The sequence below is a fragment of the Xyrauchen texanus genome, chromosome 12, assembly GCF_025860055.1.
Source record: "Xyrauchen texanus isolate HMW12.3.18 chromosome 12, RBS_HiC_50CHRs, whole genome shotgun sequence".
Taxonomy (NCBI): Eukaryota; Metazoa; Chordata; class Actinopteri; order Cypriniformes; family Catostomidae; genus Xyrauchen; species Xyrauchen texanus.
Window position 1 is genome coordinate 4,373,388 of NC_068287.1, and position 27,869 is coordinate 4,401,256.

Genomic DNA, 27,869 nt, shown 5'->3' on the forward strand with positions numbered 1-27,869 from the left:
TTTTAGTACAGTGAACTCATTGTCATGTTCAAGAAACCAATTTGAAATGATTCGAGCTTTGTGACATGGTGCATTATCCTGCTGGAAGTAGCCATCAGAGGATGGGTACATGGTGGCCATAAAGGGATGGACATGGTCAGAAACAATGCTCAGGTAGGCCGTGGCATTTAAACGATGCCCAATTGGCACTAAGGGGCCTAAAGTGTGCCAAGAAAACATCCCCCACACCATTACACCACCACCACCAGACTGCACAGTGGTAACAAGGCATGATGGATCCATGTTCTCATTCTGTTTACGCCAAATTCTGACTCTACCATCTGAATGTCTCAACAGAAATCGAGACTCATCAGACCAGGCAACATTTTTCCAGTCTTCAACTGTCCAATTTTGGTGAGCTCTTGCAAATTGTAGCCTCTTTTTCCTATTTGTAGTGGAGATGAGTGGTACCCGGTGGGGTCTTCTGCTGTTGTAGCCCATCCGCCTCAAGGTTGTGCGTGTTGTGGCTTCACAAATGCTTTGCTGCATACCTCGGTTGTAACGAGTGGTTATTTCAGGCAAAGTTGCTCTTCTATCAGCTTGAATCAGTCGGCCCATTCTCCTCTGACCTCTAGCATCAACAAGGCATTTTCGCCCACAGGACTGCCGCATACTGGATGTTTTTCCCTTTTCACACCATTCTTTGTGTAGCGAATCAGCTCTATGAAATATTAATAATCAATCACAACTAGTTATAATCGATTATGAATATTTGGATCAGTTAATCGGGTTAACTTGATGTAGCTACATTAACATTACAACCAAATACTCGGTTCATCCCGTGAACACTCAACATTGGTTATTAATTAATTAATTAATAGAAAGGTACATTTCCGGGGCATGGGAAATGTCTTTCTTACCAAGTATTAAGAGCAAGTAGTCAAAATCTATGATTAGTGACTTTAGATATGAGCTTGAGACACAGACAACTTTACATGTGACATGAACAAGACTTTATTAACTAGACTAAACATTTAAACTACTCTAACATACATATACATACATTCATACAGTTTACCAAGGGAAAGAGGGCTGAAGCAGAATACAGGAAGGCAAGAAGTTATAGCATTGTTTGAAGTTCAGCAGATCAACAGCCTGAGCAAACCATCATATTAGTTCTGACACGCCCTTTTTAGAAAGGGGTTAAGGATACTTAATGTATCAAATAATGAGACTAAGTTTGATACTTTCATGTCCCATTTGAATTAAACTGTCCTGATGCAATTTGTTGATGGCTTGAGTTGATCTTTGATGATGTTGTCTTGATGAGAGAGAGAACCAGTGGGAGTCAGAGACAAGGCCGTAGCCTGGCACACGCTTGGGAGTCCTTGGGGCCTTCTAGTTTGGCATCATTCAGCAAGAGAGTGAGAGAGCACAAGGCTCAGAGGGCAAGAGAGGCAGGAAGCCAGAGGAGCATAAGAGAGCGAAGAGATAAGAGAACTAAGAGGAAGTGGGCGCAGCAATTTTATACCCTTAGAAAACATGTCCCACCCCTCATTGGCTCGACCAATAAGAAGGGTTTGAGTTCTAGGCGGGAATTTGGTTTATTGCTCTTTGTTGTAAAATTGCCCATTGCATGTGCAAGAAAGAAAATAGGAAATATACTTGTAATACTAATATGTTGTTGTTATCGACATATCATGTACACAGTCATTTCAATCTTCAAAATACCAAGTTATAGAGACCAAATATGCCACACATATGATTTCGGTTAACCATAGTATGCAACCTCTGAAACATTAACCCATTAGAGTTTGCAAGAAACATAGTTCAAGCAACATTTAAGGGAAATTGTGAGATGGCACATTAGATACATGTCAATATTTTTATCACATGGATTATATGTATATAGCATATATAGGATTAAAAGGTGTCATTTCTCCTTCTCAGTAAGAAAGCGGTGAGCTTCAGCAGTCTGAGCATTCCTTTGGGGGGGGTCGTAAAAGTCCCCTTTCTTTGGGCAGGAGAATGATTCCTTTGTTCCGTCACGGCTCATTTGCATGTTTCTTATGACCGGGTCTGGCTTTGGTTTGAATAACTGAAAAGATGGTAATACATCGCGTAATATCATTCTACAGAGATCTTATATTCGAATTCAGCTCGGACAAATCGTAAGGTTTAATTTGATACCAAGAAACGTGTGTTTAGTACACTTAAAAAGGGAATATACACTGAGGCTATTAAATATGAGGCCTCAGAGTTTAAAACACACAACGAAACAGTTCTAACGAGTTTGATATATCTCAGAAATACACAACATACAGGGATTACACGTATTTCATTAGCAATATGCAGTTCTGTGTTTAACTGAAAAACACACACACACACACATTGTTACGTTCAAAGTTTCCCCCTTCCTGTCCACACGATAAGCACGTGGTGAGCATGCGGATGTCACATGCGGTTCTCTGTCAATAGTTCATTGTCTCTTTGTCAATACATTTATTGTGCTTGTGGAGACTGGTTGGCGCTATTTCAGTAATTAGGGGAGTTTTTAACAGTAAGTTCTTGTTTGTTCGTGAATCTGTTAAGGCCACTGATCCTCCGCCATACCTTACATTTGTAAACCCTAGAAATGGTTGTGCGTGAAAATCCCAGTAACTGAGCAGATTGTGAAATACTCAGACCGGCCCGTCTGGCACCAACAACCATGCCACACTCAAAATTGTTTAAATCACCTTTCTTTCCCATTCTGACATTCAGTTTGGAGTTCAGGAGATTGTCTTGACCAGGACCACACCCCTAAATGCATTGAAGCAACTGCCATGTGATTGGTTGATTAGATAATTGCATTAATGAGAAATTGAACAGGTGTTCCTAATAATCCTTTAGGGGAGTGTATCCCTCCAATCTGCCAAATTAGCAGACATTTACAGTAAAGTTTAAGACAAAATCTGTTATGTTTCTCACTTTGAATACATCACATCTGGTTGGGCGGTCACAGATGGTCCAGTCGCAGAAGTATTTCAAACTCAAATTGGATCCAAAAATTCCACATCCGCAGATGATTAGAACTCCGTGCAGCCGTGAGACTGACTTCCTGTCATCCGTCTGTTGTTTGTCGGATGCATTAAAAAGGCGGCTTTAAAAATCAGAAACTTCACCATACTCAAAATTATATCATCAAAGTTTAAGGTGCAAATTTTATTTGTCAATTTCACAACAGCACAGCATACTACAGGATTTACGGACAATGAAATGTGTTATAAATGTGCCATCATTGCTACATTTAGCTGTAAATTAAGTAACTACCATCAGTTTGGCATCTCTAGGGCATTTATGATTCAGCAGCATGGACCGGACCGGATCAGCTCAGATCTTGTCAGATGGTGCAAACTAAGTTTTTTTTTTTTTAAAGTACACAAAAACATTTACTGCTGTCACCACACGTCTTTAAAGCACAGCCAGTCCAAGTAAATGTGGTCATGCCACACACATGCCAACATAAATACTTAATGTTTCTTACTTCATCTTGTTTTTGTTTTCTTTTTTAATCCCACAACTTTGGCCAAGGCTCAAAAGTGGAACACAAACATGTTTGGAATAGGTGCAGTGAGTACACTTTCCACCTTTGCAGTGAGGAGAGAGCAGCTCTCTCTCTCTCTCTCTCTCTCTCTCTCTCTCTCTCAAGTCCTCGGTTTCCCTTGTATCCATCTTCTATTCCCTGTGGTAGCTTTTGCTCACATTAATGATGAATATACAACAGTTAGTTCCTGTCCTCTTAACTGATTGGACGAGAGACGTTCCATGAGTACTTATGGTTTCACACCATCAGCACTCAGACAATTCACTGTGTGTATCATTTCGCTTGTGTTTGTGCCTTTCTAAACTAAAGTGTAAGACCAGTGCAGATGTGTAATGAGTTAAAGTTGCGGTCAGAAGTATACATACACTTAGGTTGAACTTCACAGATTTCATATTAGCAAACTATAGTTTTTATTAGTCGTTTAGGACATCTACTTTGCACATGACACAAGTAATTTTTTCTACTATTGTTCACAGGCAGAGAGTTTTACTTTTAATTGACTATACCACAATTCCAGTTGGTCAGAAGTTTACATACACTAAGTTAACTGTGCCTTGAAGCAGCTTGGAAAATTCCAGAAATGTCAAGCCTATTGGAAATTAGCCAATTAGCTTCTGATAGGCTAATTGAAGTCAATTGGAGGTGTACCGATGGATGTATTTTAAGGCCTATCTTTAAACTCAGTGCCCCTTTGCTTGACATCATTGGAAAATCAAAAGAAATCAGCCAAGACCTCAGAAAACAAATTGTGGACCTCCACAAGTCTGGCTCATCCTTGAGAGCAATTTACAATCATCTGAAGGTACCATGTTCATCTGTACAAACAATAGCACGCAAGTATAAACACCATGGGACCACGCAGCCTTCCTACTGCTCAGGAAGGAGACCCATTCTGTCTCCTAGAGATGAATATAGTTTGGTGCAAAAAGTGAAAATCAGTCCCAGAACAACAGCAAAGGACCTTGTGAAGATGCTGGAGAAAACAGGTAGACAAGTATCTATATCCACAGTAAAACGATTCCTATATCGACATAACCTGAAAGGCTGCTCAGCAAGGAAGAAGCCACTGCTCCAAAACCGGCATAAAAATGCCAGACTACAGTTTGCAAGAGCACATGGGGACAAAGATCTTACTTTTTGGAGCAGTGACCTCTGGTCTGATGAAGCAAACATGGAACTGTTTGGCCATAATGACCATTGTTATATTTGGAGGAAAAAGGGTGAGACTTGCAAGCCGAAGAACACCATCCCAACCGTGAAGAATGGGGGTGGCAGCATCATGTTGTGGGGGTGCTTTACTGCAGGAGGGACCGGTGCACTTCACAAAACAGATGGAATCATGAGGAAGGAAAATTATGTGGATATATTGAAGAAACATCTCATGACATCAGCCAGGAAGCTAAAGCTTGGTCGTAAATGGGTTTTCCAAATGGACAATGGCCCCAAGCATACCTCCAATGTTGTGTCAAAAAGTCAAGGTATTGGAGTGGCCATCACAAAGCCCTGACCTCAATCTGTTACAAAATGTGTAGGCAGAAGTGAAAAAACTTTGCGAGCAAGGAGGCCTACAAACCTGACTCTGTTACACAAGTTCTGTCTGGATGAATGGGCCAAAATTCCAGCAACTTATTGTGAGAAGCTTCTGGAAGGCTTTCCAAAACGTTTGACATATATATATATATATATATATATATATATATATATATATATATATATATATACACACACACACACACACACACACACACACACACACACACACACATTATACATTTAAACTGAACCTGACAGCCAATGATAACCATGCATTTTATTGTATGGAAAAGAGCAGCTTTAATAACATTTCCACAGGAAAAAGTAATATGAGTTTCGAGTGACGGACTAAATTTAGACACTTGTTTACCTGCTATAATCATGCTTAATTATCAAAGAAACAAATAAATGTTTTTGGAAGTTGCAAACAAAATGCTCTGGAAAAATCTGGTTTTGGCATGACACTTCTGGATGAGATATGTTACACATCACTCTCTGGCAAGTACTAAAATTAATCAGAGCACTGTAATTACAAACACTAACATTTGTCACATGTTTAAGTTTAAAGACTTCTCATTTACTTGTGGGTTATCTTCAAAGTGTTTGAAAGGTGTTTGGTTTTCTTGTAAATTCTGTCCACATGGTTTAGTTGTTTTGCTTGTGACAGATGTTGAAGAGTCTAGACAGCTGAAATAAAGTTGATCTTTGGCCTTTGTCTTAAATCACAGCATGCCGTGCACTGAAGTCTCTTTTATTTATTGTTTTAGTGTATTACCTCTTTCCTCAGCACTGGGAAAGTGGCGAGACTAGCACAGTGAGAACCATATGTCTGGGAGACATAATTCATCCATTACCCAAAATCTTCAAGACTGAACTTGTCTTGTTGTTTGCATTGCAAACCCAAATACGATGGCAAATATGACATCCAAAGCCTGTGGTTATTGGTGAATATGGAGCACCAACTGCACTGAAATGGGGAGATTAGATCTGGACCAAAATGATTGCGGCCAGAGCAAATGTTGCTCAGTGATTGTCATCTTGATATAAGATTGTTTCTTGATTCCAGAACTTTCTCCTCTCTTTACCTTGTTTATAATTTTGCCTGGCACTGTCGTGTGAACCTTCAATGTTTTTAACATTATTTGCCATAGGTATTCTCTGCTCCAAAAGTTGGATATAAAGGCGCATCTGCTCAATCCAGAGGTGCACAATGATGCATAACATACCCTTGCGGAAGCAATGTGCTGAGTAAAAACTAGGCTTTACTTTTTCCTCTTTCTCTTTCATTCTCTCCCTCTTACTGACACATTGTTTTTGCAGTACCTCCTAATCTTTGAATTTATTTTTCTGGACACTTCCACTGATGTACTCTTCCTCCTTTTCTCTCAGCAGTCCCAGGGTATCCTCGCTTCTCAGGGAGTCTGGCCCATACCTTTCTTCCCATAAGCCATTTGGATCACCATGCCAACAGTGGGGTGCTCTATGGGCAACACCGTTTCTATGATACACAAAAAGGTGGGTAAAAAAAATAGAAATTCACAAACTTGTTTCATAAACCTTTGTATTGATTGCCGAGTTGCATACACTGGAAAAAAAAAGGACTAGTCAAATTTACTTTACATGTTTTGGCACACAGATTTTCTAATTAAATTTTAATGGTATAAAATTAAGTAAAATCAACTAAACCTCATGACATAATACTGAAAAAAAAGGTACATAACATAAATAAGTAACATAAAAACAGTATTTAATTAATAGCATTTGAAAGGATATTATATACAAATGTTTCATTTTTTGGACTTTCCTTCAAAACATCACTTTGTAGTGCCAACTAGCAAACGTACGTCTCTGAGACTTCTGTTTAAGAGAGTTTTTTATCTGGAAAGCATCGCATTCAAGTTAACATCTGATCAGCATCTAAAAAAAGAGGAGATTTACACACATTCTAAATCACAGACATTTGCTGAATGTCCTTTTGACATATGAGAAGAAAAATCTCATAGCCCTTACGAAAATCGAGAGTTCATGGCAAATTTGCCGCAAATTCGGCACTGATAATTTTCACATGCAATTTGCTGCAAGCTTGTGGAAAACTGTCCATTGTTGCCAAAGGCTTGCTGGAGGTTCGCCACTACCAGCGAAGAGCTGCAAACTTTTGGCAAACATTTGCAGCGAATGAAGAACTAATTTGCATGGGAAAATAACAAGCTGCAAGTTTGCGGCTAGTTTTGATTTTTGTAAGGGTGTTTTCAAGATTTAACACACACATTATATATACAGCTGGGTGATGTACATGATGTATGTTTTTTACTTTATGATTCATACATTAGAACGCATTGTAAAGATAATAAACTGTCATAAATAATACTTATAAGTTAGAGCATTAATGTCTAAATGAGTACAAATGTAACATTTTCATAATATTTGCAAGTTCATGTTTGAACTAACTAATTTAATGTAGAGTATTTCATCTTTTCTGCTATATTTACTTCATTTCAAAATAACTTTCTCCAGTGTATTTCATGTGCGTCTTAATATGCACTTCTCTGGTGTAGTCTGGCAGCCTAGTTCCATAAATTAATCCTCAAGGGAAGTGCTTCAGCTAGGCATAATTTTGAATTATTAACATTTCCATTTGTTTTGTTTCACAGAGAACTTCTATTTAAGAAGCCTTCCATCCCAGACCCCACTCATCTCAGCCAATCACAGCATCCAGCCCATATCGAGGATGGGGCCTGGACAATCCCAGGGCTCATGCAGCAGGGACAGAGATGCAGGAAGTGGGTTGAGCCTGCACAAGGGCCTTAAAGATACTAGCATAGACAGAGGCGTGGTTTCAGTCTCCAAGGATAAAGACAGGCCTAGTAGTAAACAGGACCGCCATCAACACAGTCACCATCAGCTACCCCATCATCATCCTCTCCAATCCCAGCTCCACCCACAACACCCAGTCTCTTTGGAAGAGATGAATTGCAGGGGACACAAAGCAAACCTGCCTATGGAGTGCAAGGATCATCCACAAATCATGGGAAAGCCTCTTAGTGCCTGTCTGCTCAATGGGAAGATGTTGAATGGGGAACACGGGACTAGAGTTAAGGTCTCTATGAATAGTTGTGGTGGTGATGGAGTGGGTAGAGGTAATGTAGGCTCCAATAGTGTCCAAAGCAGGCATGTTGGGGGCAGCAGTAATGGGCACTGCACCAAAGAGGAGGTAAGTGGGGAGATGCGGATCAGTGAGCAGCCTCCTACGGCCTGTCTGGAGCGGAGTCAGGCAATGCAGCATTCCTTGCCCTACTCAGTGCCTTCTCCACTGCCCATGGGCTCTGCTGCTGGAGGGGGGCATCCAGGTGGCTTCAACTGTTTGCAGCTTCATCCCGGCCACCCCCATCACCCAAACCACAACCGGCACTCACACCATCACCCAGACTTCTTCTGCTCTCCTCCGCCAGTCTGTGTGGGAAACCCTTCCTTACACGATAAAGGGATCAATAGTAGTGGCTGTAGAGACCCCAAAGTGACTGAAGCCACATTTGTACCATCTGTTAGCCACCTTGGGGAGAAAACTGAAGACCACTTCCAGCTGGGCAGCTCTGAGTGCCAAGGGGTTGGGGGTGGAGGGAATAGTGTAAAAGAGAAGACCTTGGAAAAGAATTCCAATGGGGGGCATCATGGGAACTGGCCCAGGAAACAGCAGCAAACTCCAACCCAGCTGCAACATCCCTACAGAAAAGCTGAAAAAGCCTCAGATTGGATACACAACCACCACCATCACCTGCAGCAACCACAACGGCAGCAGCAGCAGCAGAACCATTCTCAGCACCAGACTGTGCGTTCCAGAAGTGCGGACTGCATTAACAGTGTGGAAAGAGACATCTACAGAACTACTCTGGCCCATGAGTCAAAAGCTGTTCATCCCTTACCCAACCAACCCAACACCAACCTCCAACCCTACAGGGACTGCTCCCACTCTGGACCTCCAACCATTCTTTCACCTCTTGCAGGAAAGACCATGGGCCAGCACGTTGGTGCAGGAAGACAAGGAAGCTTCTCAATGCCAAGAGATGGACAAAAGGTTGCCCGCATTCGCCACCAACAGCATGGTAGGTCTGGCCCAGAGTCAACTGGTGCAGACCTAAACCAGGCTAATGGAAACCAGGAGTTGAAGAGGAATATGTCTCCTTATAGCTACTACAACAACAACATGCAGCATCACCCACATCAGCAACCGTCAGTGCCACCTTGGAACATGCAACCTCACCAAATGCACTCTGAAGAGGACCAGCACAAATCTTACATCGAATCAAACAGTGGAGCTGCCAACAACAGACCACCTACACAGCAGCAGCAGCAGCAGACAGCTGGAATGGGTCCCCCTCTTCCTCCGCTTCATCCGGCCCCTCCTCAAAACCAGCAGGAAGTCACAGGCTCACAGGGAGAGAACAGTGCCATGAAGAACCTTCTGAAGTACAGCAACCAGCAGCCTCTCCTTTCCCAGAAGAGCCCATTTGGAGGGCTCGGGAGCCTAAAAACAGGGCCAAATAGCACCAGCTGCTCTCTTCAGGGGAGTAAGCAGACCCTTCCCTCCAGAAAAGGTCAAAGCCATGAGAGTGAGCGAGCTGATTGTGGGGGACGGGGCAGAGAGATAGGAGAGGACCCACATGTAGAAGGGGAGGTGCGACAGCCTCCAGTGGGGATTGCAGTTGCTGTGGCACGACAGAGAGACCCAGCCTGTCAGCCATCAGGCAGCCATCCCGGTAGCCGACAGGGGCGGGTGCTGTCCGCCATGAAAGGTAAGCTTGACTTTTGAACTGTCAGGGCCTTCTTAAACAAACATCGGGCAGGGACACAGAGCAGTTTGTTTATGCATGACCTCTGGAAGACTTCACTGGTGAAATATAAACAGCAAAACTCGCCAAGAACCAAAGTGGAAACAGCTTTTTACTTTTACACACAAAGATGCCGGTACAGGGAGAGAATGGCTGTCCTGCAGCTGTTTACATGCAGTGTACCAGAGACAGTGCATGTCATTCACTAACCGAGCGTACACATGTGCGTAAAACTTTGCACGCAAAAATAAAGATTAATCAATAAGTTAACACTTAAATTTATTGTAAATTGAGGATAAAATGTATAACCATCTGAAACCACATGCACACTAAAATCAAAGAGTCCCGGGATGCTGTAAACATGGAATATGTTAATCCAAAATATTTCAGAGCAATATTTACAGCATGACCTGGCATAGGTTCTGCATAAAAAAAAAGTCAAACATGTGTAGTCTTGGCTTATGTGAAATGTATTTATTGTGTTTAAACTGGTTTTGAAACTGGCACACTTGGCTTTACATGAATATTTTGCAGATAAGAGAAAGTTTTTTTATGTTAACCATTTTGTAGGCACTCCACGCTCCATGTACCCTTCACAATCACCTGGTGAGGAGGAGAGGAAAAGGATGAGTGTAGAGCACATGGGTCATCGGTGCCTCGATAGAGAACGAGACACTTATATCAGGTGAGTGACCTATCCCCGCACATACTTTTTGTATTGTTACACTTGCTCAACCCATGACCTTTCAACCACCCCTCATCTGGTTTTGCAGGGATAACAAGGAAAGAGTGGAATTTGCACACATCCATCCATCTAACAGTTGCCATGGTGACCTCACCTCTCATATCATGGTGCCAAGTGGCACTTCAATGCAGCCTAACCAGTTAGGAAACCCGACTGTGCATACGCACTCAGCTCACCACCACTGGATGCCGCGCACAGGAAGTCCCTCCCTCTGGATGACGGATCACTCGTATGGTTAGTAATGTTGAGTAGAAAATTAGATGTGTGGATATTCTTTTTTTGTCTTTATTTCCTGTTAAAATAATTAATGAATGAATCAGAACCAAACAGATGTTTTAATGCAGGGTGAGTGGTATACCATTTTTAAATTAAATTATGATTCATAAATAAGTTCACGCTTATTTAGGATACAATTTTTAACTGACTGAATCCACATGTATACAAACATTTTTGATGTTCCGATTCCTGTACTGAGCATGACAGTCAATAAAAACTCAGAAACACTTCAAAATAAAAGCTCAGTCAAAATAAAAGCTCAATTTAAATAAAAAAACATGACAGAAATATTCACTGTTATACTAATAATAATAATAAATCAATTATTTTTAGTTTTTATTTGAAACTTAGATGCAAACCAAAATATATGAACATTCATAACATATTAATAAGTCAATTAACTCAACTTTCTTGTTGTTTTAGGCATTGGCCACACAGCTTTGCATCAGAATCTGCCCCCGGGGTTCTCTGCAGCTATGCCTGCCCCCCTTCAGTCAGTCCTTCCACTACCCCAGGACCCCTCCGCCCAACTGATGGTACTGCCCAGCGATCCTGCCACACACCCAGCCAGCCACCTTGGTATGCCATGCTGCTCTCTGCCACATATCCTCCTTTCCTCCCATATTCTCCATCTATTTGACCTGCTGTGCTTGACCCATTTGTCAGATTTAGCATTCATCCTTTTTGCAAAGCACACAGCAGCTCTCAAGGGTTTGTCCCTCAAGATCTACTGTAATGCTGCCAAGCTTGAGAAATGATGCCAGCTAACAATGAATCCACTCAGGTTTCAAGGTTATAAGTTCACTTTTAGCTGAAGAAACATTTTGTGCTCACTAAAGTGAGCCTACTGACAAAACTAGCACAAACCCTTACAAAGCATAGTGATTCCCAACCAGAGGTACTTAAAGGGATCATTTATTCACCATCATATTATTCCAAACCCATATGATATTCTTTCATTAGTGGAGCACAGAAGGAAATGTTAGGCAGAATGTCAGAAATCACTACTCAATTCAATAGCATGGGAAAAAAGAAAGATCCAATAACAGTGAATGGTGACTGAGACATTCATATGGTCATATGGGTTTGGAGCAGAATGAGGGTGAGTAAATGATTTAAAAGTTTTTAGGTTAACTATCCTTTTGAGCAGGCTCCAAGGGATACTTAATTATTAACTAATAGCCAATCTTGATTAATCTTTATAAACAAGTTTTATAAATTTTTGTTGATGACATTTGCAACAGTATGTGGGCTACTTGGCCATTTTTAACCCACATAATTTGGTGTTTTGTTTTTATGTTTAAAAAGTACTTAAATAATATTAAGGGTAAATGATATCCAATATAATATGAGTTCAGTCATGCAAACTCGAAAATACGTTTTAAAGTATTATAATGGATATGACAAGTTAGTAGGTTGGGTCTTGGTGGACTAGATCTGCTTGGACTGCTAATGCTGCAGAGCAATTACGACTTGCTACTGCTAAGCACACAGATATGTTGTGTTGAGCATGCTGCTGCTGTGCAATCCGACATACATACAATCTCCATGAAGCAGATCTAGACCTGTCCCAGATAGCAATAAGTCGGCAGTAGAAGCGGCAGAATGCCGATATCGCAAACACGTTTGACGGTGGTCCGCCGGCGGCAGCCGCTTTTTAAAAGCGGCAGCCGCCTTCCTACCGCCTTCGATACGCGGACGGCCCGCTGGCCAGCCACCGCTCCGCCGCTGTTATATCGAAGGCGGACCGTCGGAGGCAAACGCTTTTCGAGCGATCTGCAGCCGCTTATTGTGTATGTGTATATATATATATATATATATATATATATATATATATATATATATATATATATATATATATATATATAGTATGCAGTTTATCAAGAATAATGATTGATCAAACCAGACAAATTTCCATTTGGCGTTTTAATTCCACATTTCAAAGTACAGTAACTGTCATTGAAACAAGATGTCAGATCACTGAAATATAAATAACAGAAAAATACAAACATTATATATATACACACACACACTCACACACACACACTCACACAAAAGAACATGCAGGTTTCCAATTTCTTTTTTTTTTAAAAAACACTATTGTAACACTTACAATAACTGTTAATAATATAAAGAGGTCAGCTCTGGGATGAAAAGAATTACCAGTAAACACAAGCAATGAGGATATTTGGTACCAAAGAAAGTGCAGGATACCAAATAAATTGAGGTATAACATCATATTTACAAGTCATTTCTAACAATAGGTTAAGTGGTAATAATTTAGAGTAAAGCTCTGGAGTAGAATATACCATTATAACTGCAATGCTGACCTGTGGCACAAGGATTTACAAGCTATATGTAACAATAGAATAACAGTTAAGCACTGTGATGGAATGAAAATAGAATTTTTGGTACTAGTTAATGTGCAATATCAAGTATCAGAGGTATGAAATAGGATTTACAAACTATAATAGAATTGTTAAGCACTGATGGAATGAAATAAGCCAATACTAAAGTCACAGTAAGTAGAATATTTGATACCAGATAATGTGCAAATATCAAGTATTAGATGTATAATCTACGATTTACAAGCTATATTTAAAAATAGAATAGTTAAGCACTGTAACAATGAAATAAGCAGCAAATTGTATATGAAATAATTGAGATCTTTGGTATCAAGGAATGTGCAGGAGAACAGGTATAATATACATTTTGACATTCAACTTACACATGACAACAAGTGGGAATAAATATAATTAACAGCAGAAAATCTGTCTGTAGAGAACACAGCCAATCAGAATGTCTGGAGAGGTTGGGGACTGCGTGGCGTAGTGGGCTAAGAATCACCGGTTTTCCCCGACCTCCAGAATGAGGCAGTGCAAATTAGCATATCTTCAGTGATTCCTCGTGCGCCTGTATAAAAGGACAAACCATCCCATATTCATCCAAGGAGCTGCCATCAAAGCAGGGTCACGAGAAGAAAAAAAAAAAAAAAAAAAAAAAAAAGAGAGCAATTTCCACAGTGAACAGTGTGGATTGGGTGAGTGTAGTCTGACACTTTTAGCAGGCTTTTTTAGGGGTCTTGATGTTACTGACTGCAGGATAAAGAAAGGGTTCCAGTTGTCAGTGATGCTGGGGTGTCAGTAGTCAGCCTAGGTTTAAGGGGTCGGCTGTGGGTCCCTCTCAGCTGTGCGGCGCCTTTTCCACCTTCATGTTCAGATGCTCCTTTCAGGTAACGTTAACCTGGATCGCCTCATCAGTGGCATCCTGTGTTGCCGGGTTCTTCCGGATGGCTCCTGTAGAAAATAAAGATCTGTCATTCCATTTGAATGGCATAAGGTCATACACATCTACTTAAATATAAAAAAAATATCCAACTTACTTTGAACAATGGTCTTCAGGAACATGTCTCTAAAACATGCTTTATCCCCTACACCAGTCCAGGTTGTATTGATGGAAAGTTGATTAGAGAAGATACACTGAAGCATTCGCCACACGGTTGTCTTTAGGTCCCTCCCACATTTGATTGCCAAAAACCGAAGCTGAAAATACAAAAAAAAACATGTTACAAATTACATTTCTCTGAAGCTTCTCATAAATGTAAAATGTGACAGGCTGTGGATTCAGACTGTAGAATATGCAGTGTACGATCTGAATTGTACTTTTTAGATTACCCTATACCGTTATAAACGAAATCGGCACACTTACAAATCGTTGCTGGAGCTCTTTATCCTGCCTCAAACTGTTGTCAAGCAACGCCAAATCTTCCTGGGTGTCTAGGGGGGAGTAACAGATCCCCTGGCAGGGATAACTCTCCAACAGACACATTGGCACTGAAACGTTGCAGCATAGCATTTTGTCGTCCATGCTACCCACAACATCGCCAAATTCCAAGACGTCACAGCATTAGGGTATGATCTGCACCTACAGGGGTTCCCAGAATAAAAGAATAAAGTAGTCAGTCCTGGTCCTTCAACTACTAAACTATGACATTTATATCTAGGTCTACTACATGTACAGGTGGCCCCAGTGGGAATTAAACCAACAACCACAGGTGTTGTTTGCAAGTTGTACCTGATTGCCCAGTGCGAGCAAATGTCTTCAACATTGTCCCAACTTGCTTCACCTGCTCTTGAAGCGAGCCGCTGTCATCTGGGAAGTAACAATATATTGATTAGCAATACACTAAATATAATAGTAATATAATATAACCACAATTATCATACCAGTAACTTTCCCTGTAATTTCTATCCACAGTATGTTATGCATGGCATACAAGTTCATAATGAAGAACCCTTATGATAACATCAATTTCATTTTTTTCTTTGAAGCAGAATATTTGTTTGTAAAAGGGAGGAAAAAGAAAATGAAATATTGGTATACAGATTTTGGTTGATATATCATACTGTACAGTGAAATGTGCTATTGTTATATCCCTACTCACCTGAAGGACGGATAGATCAGGCAAATCTCCAGTCAGGCCTTTGTAGAGTGTGTGCTCCTTTTGAATAAAACTTTCATTAGTGGGAAGTTGCATATCCACAGGTATTTTAATTCAAACATGCAACATATTGTAATAAATCTACAATATTCAGACTTTACCTTACACCCTCGGTTGTTGCTCTACACTTTTATTATATTAAATACTTATTTATATAGCTTGCTCACTGTATGATCATGATAGCCTAATACTTATAACACAAGATTGCATCTTAAACGAATGACTGAGTTGAAAACTTGAATAAGAACGCATTTTACACAGAGGGACCAGCTAGGGAAACTTACCTGCCTACAATAACTGTTTTCATTTGATTTGAGTTACATTAAACATGAATAACCTTAGCCGAGTCCCCAGGAACATCGGGCTATTAAAGTAACAAGCCTATAACTGCGGTCTTATTAATTCTAGCTTCACCATACACTCAAACTGTGAGGTTTATCTGCTTTTACTTACATTGCTCTGTACATAATATACTGTTTTTTGTTCTTTATATACGGATTGTATTAGATTTGCACTACGTGTGTGTATGTGGGTATGTATGAAGGTGAGTGTATGTACGTATATGTATAATTATTTATTTTGTGTTCTTTTTTGTTTTTAATTACCTATGTCTTGCTGCTGTTTTTTGGTATTGTTTGTATTGTTGTTGACTGGTAGCTCCTGTCACCTAGACAAATTCCTTGTATGTGTAAGCATACTTGGCAATAAAGCTGATTCTGATTTTCTCATGGACCTGTAACACAATGCCCTGACAGTGACTTCACCGGTGTCCTGATCTTTATTAGAAACTGAGAGGAGACCAAGTTAATATAATTGATATCACAATTATCACAAAAATTAACAAACAGTCTGCTTTAAAACTAAGAAAAAACAAGCTTCTATACTAACGTTACATTAAAAATGAACACGTGGCGAACTAGCTTAGCCGCTATCTGCCGGCACACCACATTAGATTAAAATACTTACCCTTGTAGTTGTGCAGATAACTCGATATGTAGAGTTTAAAGCCCTTGTCCCTCTTGCTTGTCGGAGCAGGGGACCAGGCATCAACAATGCGATGAACATCGCTGACACGTATTTTCGGAAGATTCTGGAGACATCGAGTAAAAAGACATTTTGGGCGACGCGCAAGTAAACCGGAAACAGATATGGCGACAGCGGAACTTCACAGTTCAGTCTTTGTCATGTGTTTTAGCAATACATTTTTAACATTTATAATGCGTTTAGATTTTTTTATTGCCTTTACAGGGACTTTAACACTTTCTTAAACATTTGTACAGGTCATAATTGCAAAACCTGTAAAAGGTAAAATAACAAAAAAAAATCGAGGTTGGAAAAAATGTAGACATAAACGAACTTTCTGCGCAACTGTGAAACCAGAGGATAATTTCGCTTTTTCATTGAGTTTATCCTTCACGTCAAAACAGGGATTTTCATGTTTATGATAGATATCACCATGGTTGCAAATTAATAAAAAATAATTAAAGTATAGGCTACCCGATATTTTGGCCATGTTGCAGATGTCTTTCACTGTTCACTGATACAGGCATTGGTGAAAAGTCTAACTTCATCAATTTATTCTGCTAAATTGTTCATACCCTGTATTAAATATACATTTTAAAACCTAATCAGAATCATAAAGATATTTATTGCCAAGTAAGTTTTACAAAAAGGAATTATTTTTGGTTTATTGGTGCATGTCTCAATGTGCATCAATCAAATAAATGTAAACAATTTTCACCTGTGCATAAATAATTCAATATATTTTACATATATTACTGTATAATCGCTTCAGAGTTTCAAAGTAATTTAAATGTCATTTCCTAAACCTTACCTTATCATGGAATCAAGAGTCAAGAATCTCTTATAAACCCTAATGGCTTTGGAGCAAAAAATAATAATAGCCAACATGGCTGGTCGATTTTGAGAGTCTAAGCTGTCCTTGTAGGCTATTTCAAAGCGGCTTGCCGCCGGCCGGCCGCGGTCGATTGCCGCGAGGCAACCGCCAGAGAAAATGAAGCGGGCATCTCGCAAGAAATGGGAGTGACGAATTCGGCGGCAAACGCTTCATCCCCGCCAATGGGACGCACCTATAGCCGACAGCTTGGGGACGGCGGCAAAAAGAAGCCGTGCGGACATTTTTTGCTATCTGGGGTGGTGCTGGGGTGGAGCAGGGTTTCAGAGAGAAAACACTTGTAGCACACTGCAGTGAAACTGCTAACCTGCAAACAACTAAGCAATTTAAATACTAGACAAAGAGGGAGTATGCAAGTTAGTTGGCTAACAAATTACAAGTCAAAGGACCTATCAGCTCACACCATATAGAGTTTCATGATGTAATTTAAAAGGAATACAATTCAGGTTTGATGTTGATGGGCTTACAAATTGGCATAAAACACACAACATGCACAACATGGCTGTACACGAATTCACACATGCACTATTTCCTGTAGACCACCTGCTCCACCCACACATGCTCTGGGTCAGAATACTCACACAACCCACTTAAAACAAGTGCCATATGTGCTTTAAAACACACTGCAGTATGAATACCTCCAGATCTGTAAGTGTACACAAGCCTCTGCTCAAAATCATTCCCCCGGGAAATATATGATAATCTGGGTTAATGTTACATGGGAATGGTCCATGATGTGTCAAGGCAAGTATAGTGGCAGATTAAAGGAATGAGGCCAAAAAAAGCATAATTAAACTTGTATTACAACTTGTATGCCATATTTAAGTGTTTAGAAGTCATACAACAGTTATTGTGTAAGGAGAAGACCAAAATGTAAGTTATTATTTACTGAATATCTTGAGGGTTCCAATAACGGGAAAGCACTTTTTTTGTGTTTTTAGATTAGAATAAGTTAGATTGCCTATACACTGGCAGCCAAAAGTTTGGAATAATGTACAGATTTTGCTCTTATGGAAATAAACTGGTACTTTTATTCACCAATGGGGCATTCAACTGATCACAATGTATAGTCAGGACATTAATAACATGGAAAATGTATATTACAATTAGAATTGTATTTTTTTCAAACTTCTTAAACTTCTTCAAAGAGTTCTCATCAAAAAAAATAATTTCTTTTTGTTTTTCTGTTTTAAAAGTGTCTTTTTCTTTGCAATTCTTCCCATAAGTCCTGCACCCCTGAGTCTTCTCTTTACTGTTGTACGTGAAACTGGTGTTGAGCGAGTAGAATTCAATGAAGCTGTCAGCTGAGGACATGTGAGGTGTCTATTTCTCAAACTAGAGACCATGTTGTACTTATCCTCTTGTTTAGTTGCACATCTGGACTTCCACATCTCTTTCTGTCCTTGTTAGAGTCAGTTGTTCTTTGTCTTTGAAGACTGTAGTGTACACCTTTGTATGAAATCTTCAGTTTTTGGCAATTTCAAGCATTGTATAGCCTTCATTCCTTAAAACAATGATTGACTGATGAGTTTCTAGAGAAAGCAGTTTCTTTTTTGCCATTTTTGACCTAATATTGACCTTAAGACATGCCAGTCTATTGCATACTGTGGCAACTCAAAAACAAACACAAAGACAGCGTTAAGCTTTAGTTAATGAACCAAACAGCTTTTAACTGCGTTTGATATAATGACAAGTGATTTTCTAGTACCAAATAATCAATTTATCATGATTACTCAAGGATAAGGTGTTGGAGTGATGACTGCTGTCTAGATTTGATCAAAAATGACTTTTTCAAATAGAGATGGTGTTTTTTACATCAGTAATGTCCTGACTATACTTTGTGATCAGTTGAATGCCACTTTGGTGAATTTCTCACATTATTCCAAATTTTTGGCCACCAGTATATGTCCAGAAGTATTAAAGGGGCCATGAAATGCTCTTTTTTTTGTTTTAGTAACTTTCCTGAGGTCCACTGATTATATAAGACCATTTTTAATATAAGACCATTTTCCACCCTGTCTCTGTCCCTCTGTTTGAAACGCTCGGTTTAAGTGCCTCCTTAAAACTTTAACTTAAATGCCCACTGTTATGATTGGCTATCAGCGTTCAGCGCCTCGAAATCAGCCATATTTTAAACTCAATTGGAAGAGAATGAACAACACCACAATATTATGAAACTGCATTTTAGGGTTTCCATATAACGCACATCCAGCACATTGCATCCGAATATATCACATTGTTCATCTCAAGCACAGCTGTGTGATGAGGAGGAGGGTGTGGCCGGGCCATAATGATGGACGCCCGATGTTGAAACGGTCCAATCAGCTGGGAGAGGGATAAAGAGAAGGCGGGGATGCCAGTTCGAGAGAGATGCACGTAGCAGACTTGTGTGTGTGTTCGGTATGTCTGCGGGGATGCAGCACGTGAAGTTGTTTTATGATATGTTTAAGAAATAAATGTCAACGTTTTTGTCAAGCCGGTCCCAGCTTCCTCCTTTCCCATCCTTGAGTCGTTTCACTGGTGCTGAAACCTGGGAAGGAGAAAGTATGCTGTCGTGGAATCCTCACCACTGCTGACCACCAGGAGGAGGAGTCACTGCGTCCACCAGGGGACAGAGGAGCGGTTGTTGTCTGCCAGGTGGTGGAGGAGTGGCTGAGGCTGACGAGCTCATTGCTCTCTCCTCTCTCTGCTTTCTGCTCTCTCTCTAAATCACTTACTGTTTTTCATTGGGTGAAAACATTTAATTATTTAAAAAAATGAGTGGCACCAATGGTTTCTACGATCTACTTAGGGTTACGATGATTTTGGGAAATGCCACCCTGATTGATTCAATCACCAACTGGGCTGATGTGGTTGCAGTTGTTAACAGCTAACTGGAATGGATGATTATCAGATTAAAACATATAATTGGTTTGTTCATCACACAGTCACTTTGATATTCAGTAGCTTCAGAAGACTTGTAATACGTACTACTTTAATGCTGATATTTTGTCATAAAGTCAAATGGGTTTGAAACAATATGATGATTATGATAGAATTTTTGTTTTGGGTGAACGATTCCTTTAAGACTACACATGTAATATGAAGGCGGGTCTGGCTATATGTCATGTTGATGTGCATGGCCGGCTCTCTGTCTGACACTGCCAGGGGAATGGCTGGAGTTTTCCTGACATGGGAACTAAGAAGTCGCCTAGACTACATGCTGCAGCACTTGCCCACTGTGGGTTTGAAAGGGGATTTTTCGAGGAGGCGGATACAGATTACCAAATGTCAACCTTCTCATGCTAACAGTTATTCTAATAGGAACTGCATCTATTCATTTTCATCAGCATAGGCTACGTACTGCAGCTGAATGTGGCTCAAATCTGATTTTCGGTAAAAAAAAAACATTTTTTCCATATGACGTTTTAAATGGTCTGAACACCCGATGCTCCTAAACTGACCACCATGTGTATAACACTCCCTGAGCATGTAGATAACAACCCCTAACATGTTCATCATAATATGTATAGATACTGAAATTAAATACTTACAATTATAATCAGATATTTATCTAATAATACTGATATCATGAAGTGATGGAAAGAGGCGTCTTGATGGCTAATGTAGTAGTTTAGGAACGTCATTCCCTAATGACGTATGGTGGAATTTCATTGTCATCGAAGTTTAAGAATGTAATATTACTTACAAGCAAAACACAACATAAAATCTGAAGGGCAGCAGGACTTTGTTTCATTTATTTATAACTTTATAAATGTAGATCTTGTGCAAGTGACAAGTAAATAGCTACAGAAATCTACCTGTCTGGTATCTTTACATACACATATTTTATTATTTTCATTAAATGTAAAGAAATTGCTAAACACAACTCTAACTCTGTTAACTAGAAAAGATATGTTTTAAATCATAAAAGGCCTATATGTTGCAAATCAAGTATGAAATGATGAATGTTGAACTACATTGAAAGTGACCCAGATTGGAAAGTGTTGAAAGTTATTTTGAGTCTTAAAAATTGTTGTCAGTTTGGTTATAGAACTCATATACATTAACATGTTGTTCTATAACATTATCACACACCCTCTCTTTCATTAGACATGATGGAGCAGCCTGGTCTATGGCCCCCAGTCTACAGGGCCCGAGGGGCCCACTCCCACATGCAGCATCCTGCTGTGTATTCTCGCTCGCAGTTTCTACGACAACAAGAGCTTTATGCTCTCCATCAACACCAGCAGCTGCAGCATCAGCAGCTCCCGAGCCATCAGCCTCCGGCTCCATCCCACAGAGCAGCAAACAATATGGAGCCACAGTACAGAGCTGGACACAGCCAGGTAACACACACATACACACACATGCACTTACTAAAAAGTGCCAAAAAGTACCATGATACTACCATATGCATACACTGATGAGCCAAAACATTATGAGCACCTGCCTTATATGCTGTTGGTCCTCTGCGTGCCGCCAAAAGAGCACCGACCTGCTGAAGTATGGACTCTACAAGACCCCTGAAGGTGTCCTGTGGTATCTGGCACCAAGACATTAGCAGCAGATCCTTCAAGTCCAGTAAGTTGTGAGGTGGATCTGCTGTGGATCGGGCTTTTTGGTCCAGCACATCCCACAGATGCTCAATTGGATTGAGATCTGTGGAATTTGGAGGCCAGGGCAACACCTTGAACTGTTCATCATGTTCTTCAAACCATTCCTGAACAATGTGTGCAGTGTGGCAGGGCACATTATCCTGCTGAAAGAGGCCACTGCCATCAGAGAATAACATTGATATGAAGGGCTGTACCTGGTCTGCTATGATGTTTAGGTAGGTGTCACGTGTCAAATTGACATCTACATGAATGGCCAGACCCAGTGTTTCTCAGCAGAAAATTGCACAGAGCATCACACTCCCTACACGAGCTTGTTGTCTTCCCACAATGCATCCTGGTGCCATCACTTCCACAGGTAAACGGCTCACACATACATGGCCGTCCACATAATTTAAAAGAAAATGGGACCAGGCAACCTTCTTCCAGTGCTCCCAGGTCCAGTTCCGATGCTAGCGTGCCCATTGTAGGTGCTTTCGACGGTGGACAGGGGTCCTCATGGGCACTCTGTGGCTACGCAGCCCTGTACACAGCAGGGTTCGATGCACTGTGTGATTTGACACATTCCTTCCCTAACCATCATTAAAATTGACTCATACCACAGTAGACCTGTCAGTTCTGACCACACCTTTGTTGCCCTCGTACATCGATGAGTCTTGGGCGCCCAACACCATGTCACCGGTTTCTGGTTTGTTGTGGATACCAATATTAAATACAAAATTAAATGGAAAACTTACCTGCAAAATGAAAATTATGACATTAACACACCCTCATGTCGTTCTAAGCCCATATTAATTTCTCTAGTTTGTGGAACACAAAAGGAGCAATTTTGAAGAATGTACTTGAATCGCTGTTACAATGAGTAGGGACCGGAGCTTTCTAGCTTAAACAATTCGGCAAAAGCTACATGAAAAGTTGCCCATGCGACATATGCTGTATTGCAAAGCCTCTGAAGCCATTAGATAACTGTGGCAAGGAGGAGGGTGGGGCCGGGCCGAACTGCCGCCTCTGGCCACCTTTATCCCTCTCATCACCTTTATCCCTCTCATCGGTTTGATTAGCCTGATTAGGCTAGTAGGCAGTAGGTGCTGTCAATAGAACAGAAACTTTGTCTGGTGCAGTTGCAATTTGGGATAATAATCTAGATGCTTCATAATGAATGGCTCTATGAGAGTCAATATGACTTTCCTGTTCCTGCACCTCCAGTAACAAATACTTGTAAAGGCTCTTTGCTTTTTACCTCGAAAATTCTCTAAGCACCACTGTCTTACTTGATAGAAAATATATTTTTGTTTGTAGTTCAGAGACTTAAGTAGATTGAGAGCATCTGATCTACACAAGACATTCAAACTAGATTCAAATCGATTGCTTCTTTCATTTTGAATGGCTAGATCAGGAATTTTATCAACATGCTCATCAAGTTCTTTTTATGGATCTCTAATTTCTTGCTGACATTCCAAGTGCTCTGACTCCTGCTCATGACACATCTCAAACGTTTGCCAGTTTGCTCTGGCTGACAGGCGGACCCCTCGTTATTATTCTTTACAATGTTTTCGGTACTTTTGGGGTACTTCGCATGCGTGAGATCTTTTGAAATTTTGCGCTCTCATCAGAGTCTTCGGCCATTATGGCTGCGAAAAGTTGCAGGGGGCATCTGTAGTGCCACCTTGCAAATGGATAATGGCTATGAATACCTATGGCTAATGATGCAAAACCGATGAGCTTGTGCACCAGCAGATGTGTAGACTCAAGTAACAGGATTCCAGATAAACAAGAGCAACTTAAAAGTATAGAATTAACTAGAATATTAAAGTACCCAAAATTGAGATAGAATCTCAATTAATGATCAATAATAATTGGAATCTTAACATAAATTTGAGATATTTTACAATTGGAGTCATTTAAACTAAACCAAACAGTATAAGACACTAACTACACATGCCAAAAAAAGAAAAAGACAAACCTGTAAAAACCTTCACTGGATACCCCCTGGATATATTTCTTGGCCTAGTGAGGTGGCCCTTATACTTCTGGTGCAAAAATGTTCAAAGAGGTAGAAAAGCTATTTTCATCAAACCAAACTCACTTTAGCTCACTCATGAAAGAAATGACACTGTCCACTTTGTGAACTCATAAGCTACATTTTGTATTAATTTTTTTCCTGAACTTGTACCGTTGTGTGTTGGATACACAACCTGGGAACTTTGTTTGGCCCAAGGGTAATCGGTGGACCAAAGGCCATTGGCTGTTGGCCCTGAGAAAGCCCAGAGGAGTCACGATAAAGCCCCAGAAGTGACAGTGGAAATGCAATTGGCCCTGACACGCACTAACACGCCCTCATTTGGCCCGATAGTGGAAATGCGTTTATTCTTTTGAGTAGGATCTTTTCTTTTTTTTTTTTATCTCATGATTCCATTCTGATTCTTTCTGAATGATTTGTTCACAATGCAGACTGATCTGATTCTCATGTTCATCTCAAGATTCAATGATCCAGTTGTAACAGTTAACAGCTCTCTTGAGGGGAGGATTATCTGTGAATAACGTTAATGATGACAGAATGTTCATTTTTGGGTGAACATGGGCTTTGCATCAGGAAGCTTTTTCTTGACACCGAACACTGAGAGGATGTGCTGTTCTCCTTGGAGTGATTCAGCCATCACTGTGTGCAGGGAAGTAAACAACATTTGGAGGCAATAAATCACGAGTTTCATCCCAAAAATCCCCCTATCAAACCACAACTGCTCCCAAGGCTCCATAACTTCCCTAGAATCCCAAGTTCAAGTTACATTCCAGAGATACATAACAAACTGCTATCTACAACAGACTCTGGCATTAGTAGACCAAGCACGATGTCAAATTAAATAGATCTGAGCTATTAGAGACTAAATTAAAGCCTGATTCAGCAAAACAGGGGTGCCAAATTGCATTTCCGTTGATCTAGAGATTGCACTTCTTGGCAGGCTTCAGAATTTTTGTCAGTTTACTTTAATTATCCAGATTGCCCAGATCTCATTATGCTGCTTTAATCCTTTTCTAGGCCTATTTTAACTCTTCTAATACATCTTCAATGCTAGGTGCAGAAGAAACCTGAGGAGCAGAGCATGGAGCTAGAAGACATTCTGTCTGACCCCAGGACTCCCAAACCTGCCAAGTGCTACAACTACGGCCCATCTAACCGGGCCTCCTCACCTACCAGGGGCTCCATTTCCCACTTGTCGCCCTGCTGTCAGTCCCCTTGTATGCGACCTCACCCTAAAAGCACACCCTCTACCCCCTGCCCTGCCCTAAGTCCGGTAGCTGCAACACCCCGCTCACCCGCAATCAGCCCATCCCCATCACAACTGCCCAAAGCTGCAGAGTCCCAGGACAAACAGGTGGAAGGGCAGCCACGCCAGGACTACCCTCAGTCCATGGAGCCTGGTAAGGAACTATTCTATTTTACATACCTAAAATAGACTCACTGATATGCAAAGTTTGTTTACAAATAGTTTTGTCTTTCTTGGTGTCGCATCAAGAGTAGGGATGGGTCACAGTGGTTAACAAGTCAACTATTTGTCCAACAACCAATTAGTCGATCAGTGAGGTCAGCTAGATTATCTATATTTCTTCTAATATTTATGTAGTTTTTATATTTTTAGTGGTGGTTCTTGAAATAGCATGTTGACAGTATACTGTGCTTTTTCAGTTAGACAGTTTGTATTAGAGATCGATCGATATTGGATTTTGACAATACCAATCAAACTAAGGTGTTGGAAGAAAGCCCATAACCAGTTAATCAGTCGATAGTTTTTAAAATCTATGTAGTGAACGTGTAAAAAAAAAAAAGAAAAGATAATTAGGCTTTCTTACTGTGATGGGTCAACCCATACATAGAGGCTAAATGCATCCACTTAAAAACACAGTTGCTACTGCTACACACATTTAACAACAATCGACACCCAGTAATCGCTAAAGATTATTAATGATTAATTTAGTATTTAATGGGTTTCAGCTGGACTAGACACATCCAGGCCTGATTACTGCCATCCCTGTTCAATCAAATCAACACCTAAATATAACTTTTTCAGCAGCATTACATTGGCTAAAAGATCTCACCCAGTTGCACACTATGCCAAGGTCAAAATAAATTCCAGAAATTATGAGGACAAAGGTGACTGAAATACATAAGTTTGGGAAGGGTTACAAAGCTATTTCAAAGGCTCTGGGACTCTAAAGAACCACAGTGAGAGTCCTTACCTCCAAATGGAGAAAACTTGGCACAGTAGTGAACCTTCCAATATTCCTCCAAGAACACAGCAACGAAGTCACAAAAAAGCCAAGGACAACATCCAAGGAACTGCAGACCTCTCTCACATCAGTAAAGTTCACTGTTCATGACTCCTCTATCATAAAGCTGCTGGCCAAAAATGGCATCCATGGAAGAGTGGTGAGGCAAAAATCACTGCTAATATAGAAGAACATTAAGGCTCATCTGAATTTTGCCAAAACACAGCTTGATGATCCTCAAAGCTTTTGGGAGAATGTTCTGTGGACTGATGAGTCGAAAGTGGAACTGTTTGGAAGACAGGGGTCCCATTACATCTTGTGTAAATCAAACACAGAATTCCACAAAAAGAACATTAAGCCTGGCTAACTGCCTGAATTTTGCTCTCTACCAGAACAGTTATAGGGCATCCTTAAAACCAAATAGTCGACTAGTTGTTCAAGAAACTCACTAGTCCTTTTGAACATATGGAATTTTGTACAACCCTAGTCAAGAGGAGATTTGGTATTTCTGTGGTTAGACTTGGTCTTGATTTGCTGTTGTCTAAAAAAATGTCTAAAAAACACATGAGCCACATTTTTATTGTAATTTGTGCTGAGCCCCTCATGCAGAAACAATAATGGCTGTTTTAGACTTTGCAGCTCTGTGTGGGTGGTTATATAGGCAACAGCATGATTGACTTAGTTGCTGATAGATGCAAAAAAAATGTCAGCCAGCTCAGCTCCCCAGCGCCAACACACTAGTAATGATGGAGAAACACCTCGTCCAGACTCTCCACCCCCCAGCCTACACACTCTTTATCATCATTTACACCTTGCTAACTGTTATAGCATGCAAGCTGTGTCACCTCAGATTTACCCCATAACTGGTGCACTTAAAAAATTCCAACTAGGATCAAGGCATTGTGTCGCTGAGTTGTGAAATGAATTGTGTTCTTGTTCAAACATCTGGCACAAAGCTCAAAGCACATGCCACCCCTACAAAATTGTCAATTTTTTTTTTTATTTGCTGATACTTTTGAATGCTGTGTTCATGTTAGGGATGGGAATCAGCAAGGACCTAATTAGTGACATTATATCGATACCTAGGTCATGGTATGATAATATAGTGAGTATTTAGTCTATTACGATTATAAACTGATATATTGCAATCTTTTACTTGTTTCTCATTCATTGTTATCGGACTTCAGTGCATTGTGCAACAATTGCTAAACATCTTACTTTACCTCATCGTAGAGTCATATAGACACGTCAGTGTCAGTAAACACTGTGTACAGTGTACACTGTAAAACATACAGTAAAACATAAAGATCGGAAAGGTACTGTAGAAAACAACAAGCATGTTGTTTCACTCAAAGGCCAAATAGATTAACAGCATATGCTCCTGATTAAAACAAGCCCAAATACAATGTGTCATGACGCATAGTCTAATCTAATCTTGGAAGATATGCAAAGCTATATAGATATCTTTTTTATTATTCTGGTGGAGAATCTCTGGCTACAACGTGGGCCAATCACAGCTGTTGTGATCTGCATAGATGTGACGCACAGTTACATTTTTGGAGGGACGTTGCACATTAGGCTACGCATAGGTTCGACACCGAAGTATAATCGGCCTTTAGCTTGTTCAGATTTCGCATTTTAGTCCAA

At 40.3% G+C, this 27,869-nt stretch overlaps 1 protein-coding gene across 1 annotated transcript in view; it reads left to right on the top strand.

Moving 5' to 3' along the window:
- The window catches only part of LOC127652892 (BAH and coiled-coil domain-containing protein 1), a 147,899-nt gene that overhangs the window by 77,356 nt on the left and 42,674 nt on the right, over window positions 1–27,869 (top strand). The window contains exons 4-10 of the mRNA XM_052139329.1: window positions 6,488–6,613; window positions 7,750–9,888; window positions 10,495–10,609; window positions 10,698–10,903; window positions 11,369–11,524; window positions 21,454–21,689; window positions 25,031–25,376. Of these exons, the coding sequence (XP_051995289.1) occupies window positions 6,488–6,613; window positions 7,750–9,888; window positions 10,495–10,609; window positions 10,698–10,903; window positions 11,369–11,524; window positions 21,454–21,689; window positions 25,031–25,376 (3,324 nt within the window). The remainder of the gene's footprint in view (window positions 1–6,487; window positions 6,614–7,749; window positions 9,889–10,494; window positions 10,610–10,697; window positions 10,904–11,368; window positions 11,525–21,453; window positions 21,690–25,030; window positions 25,377–27,869) is intronic.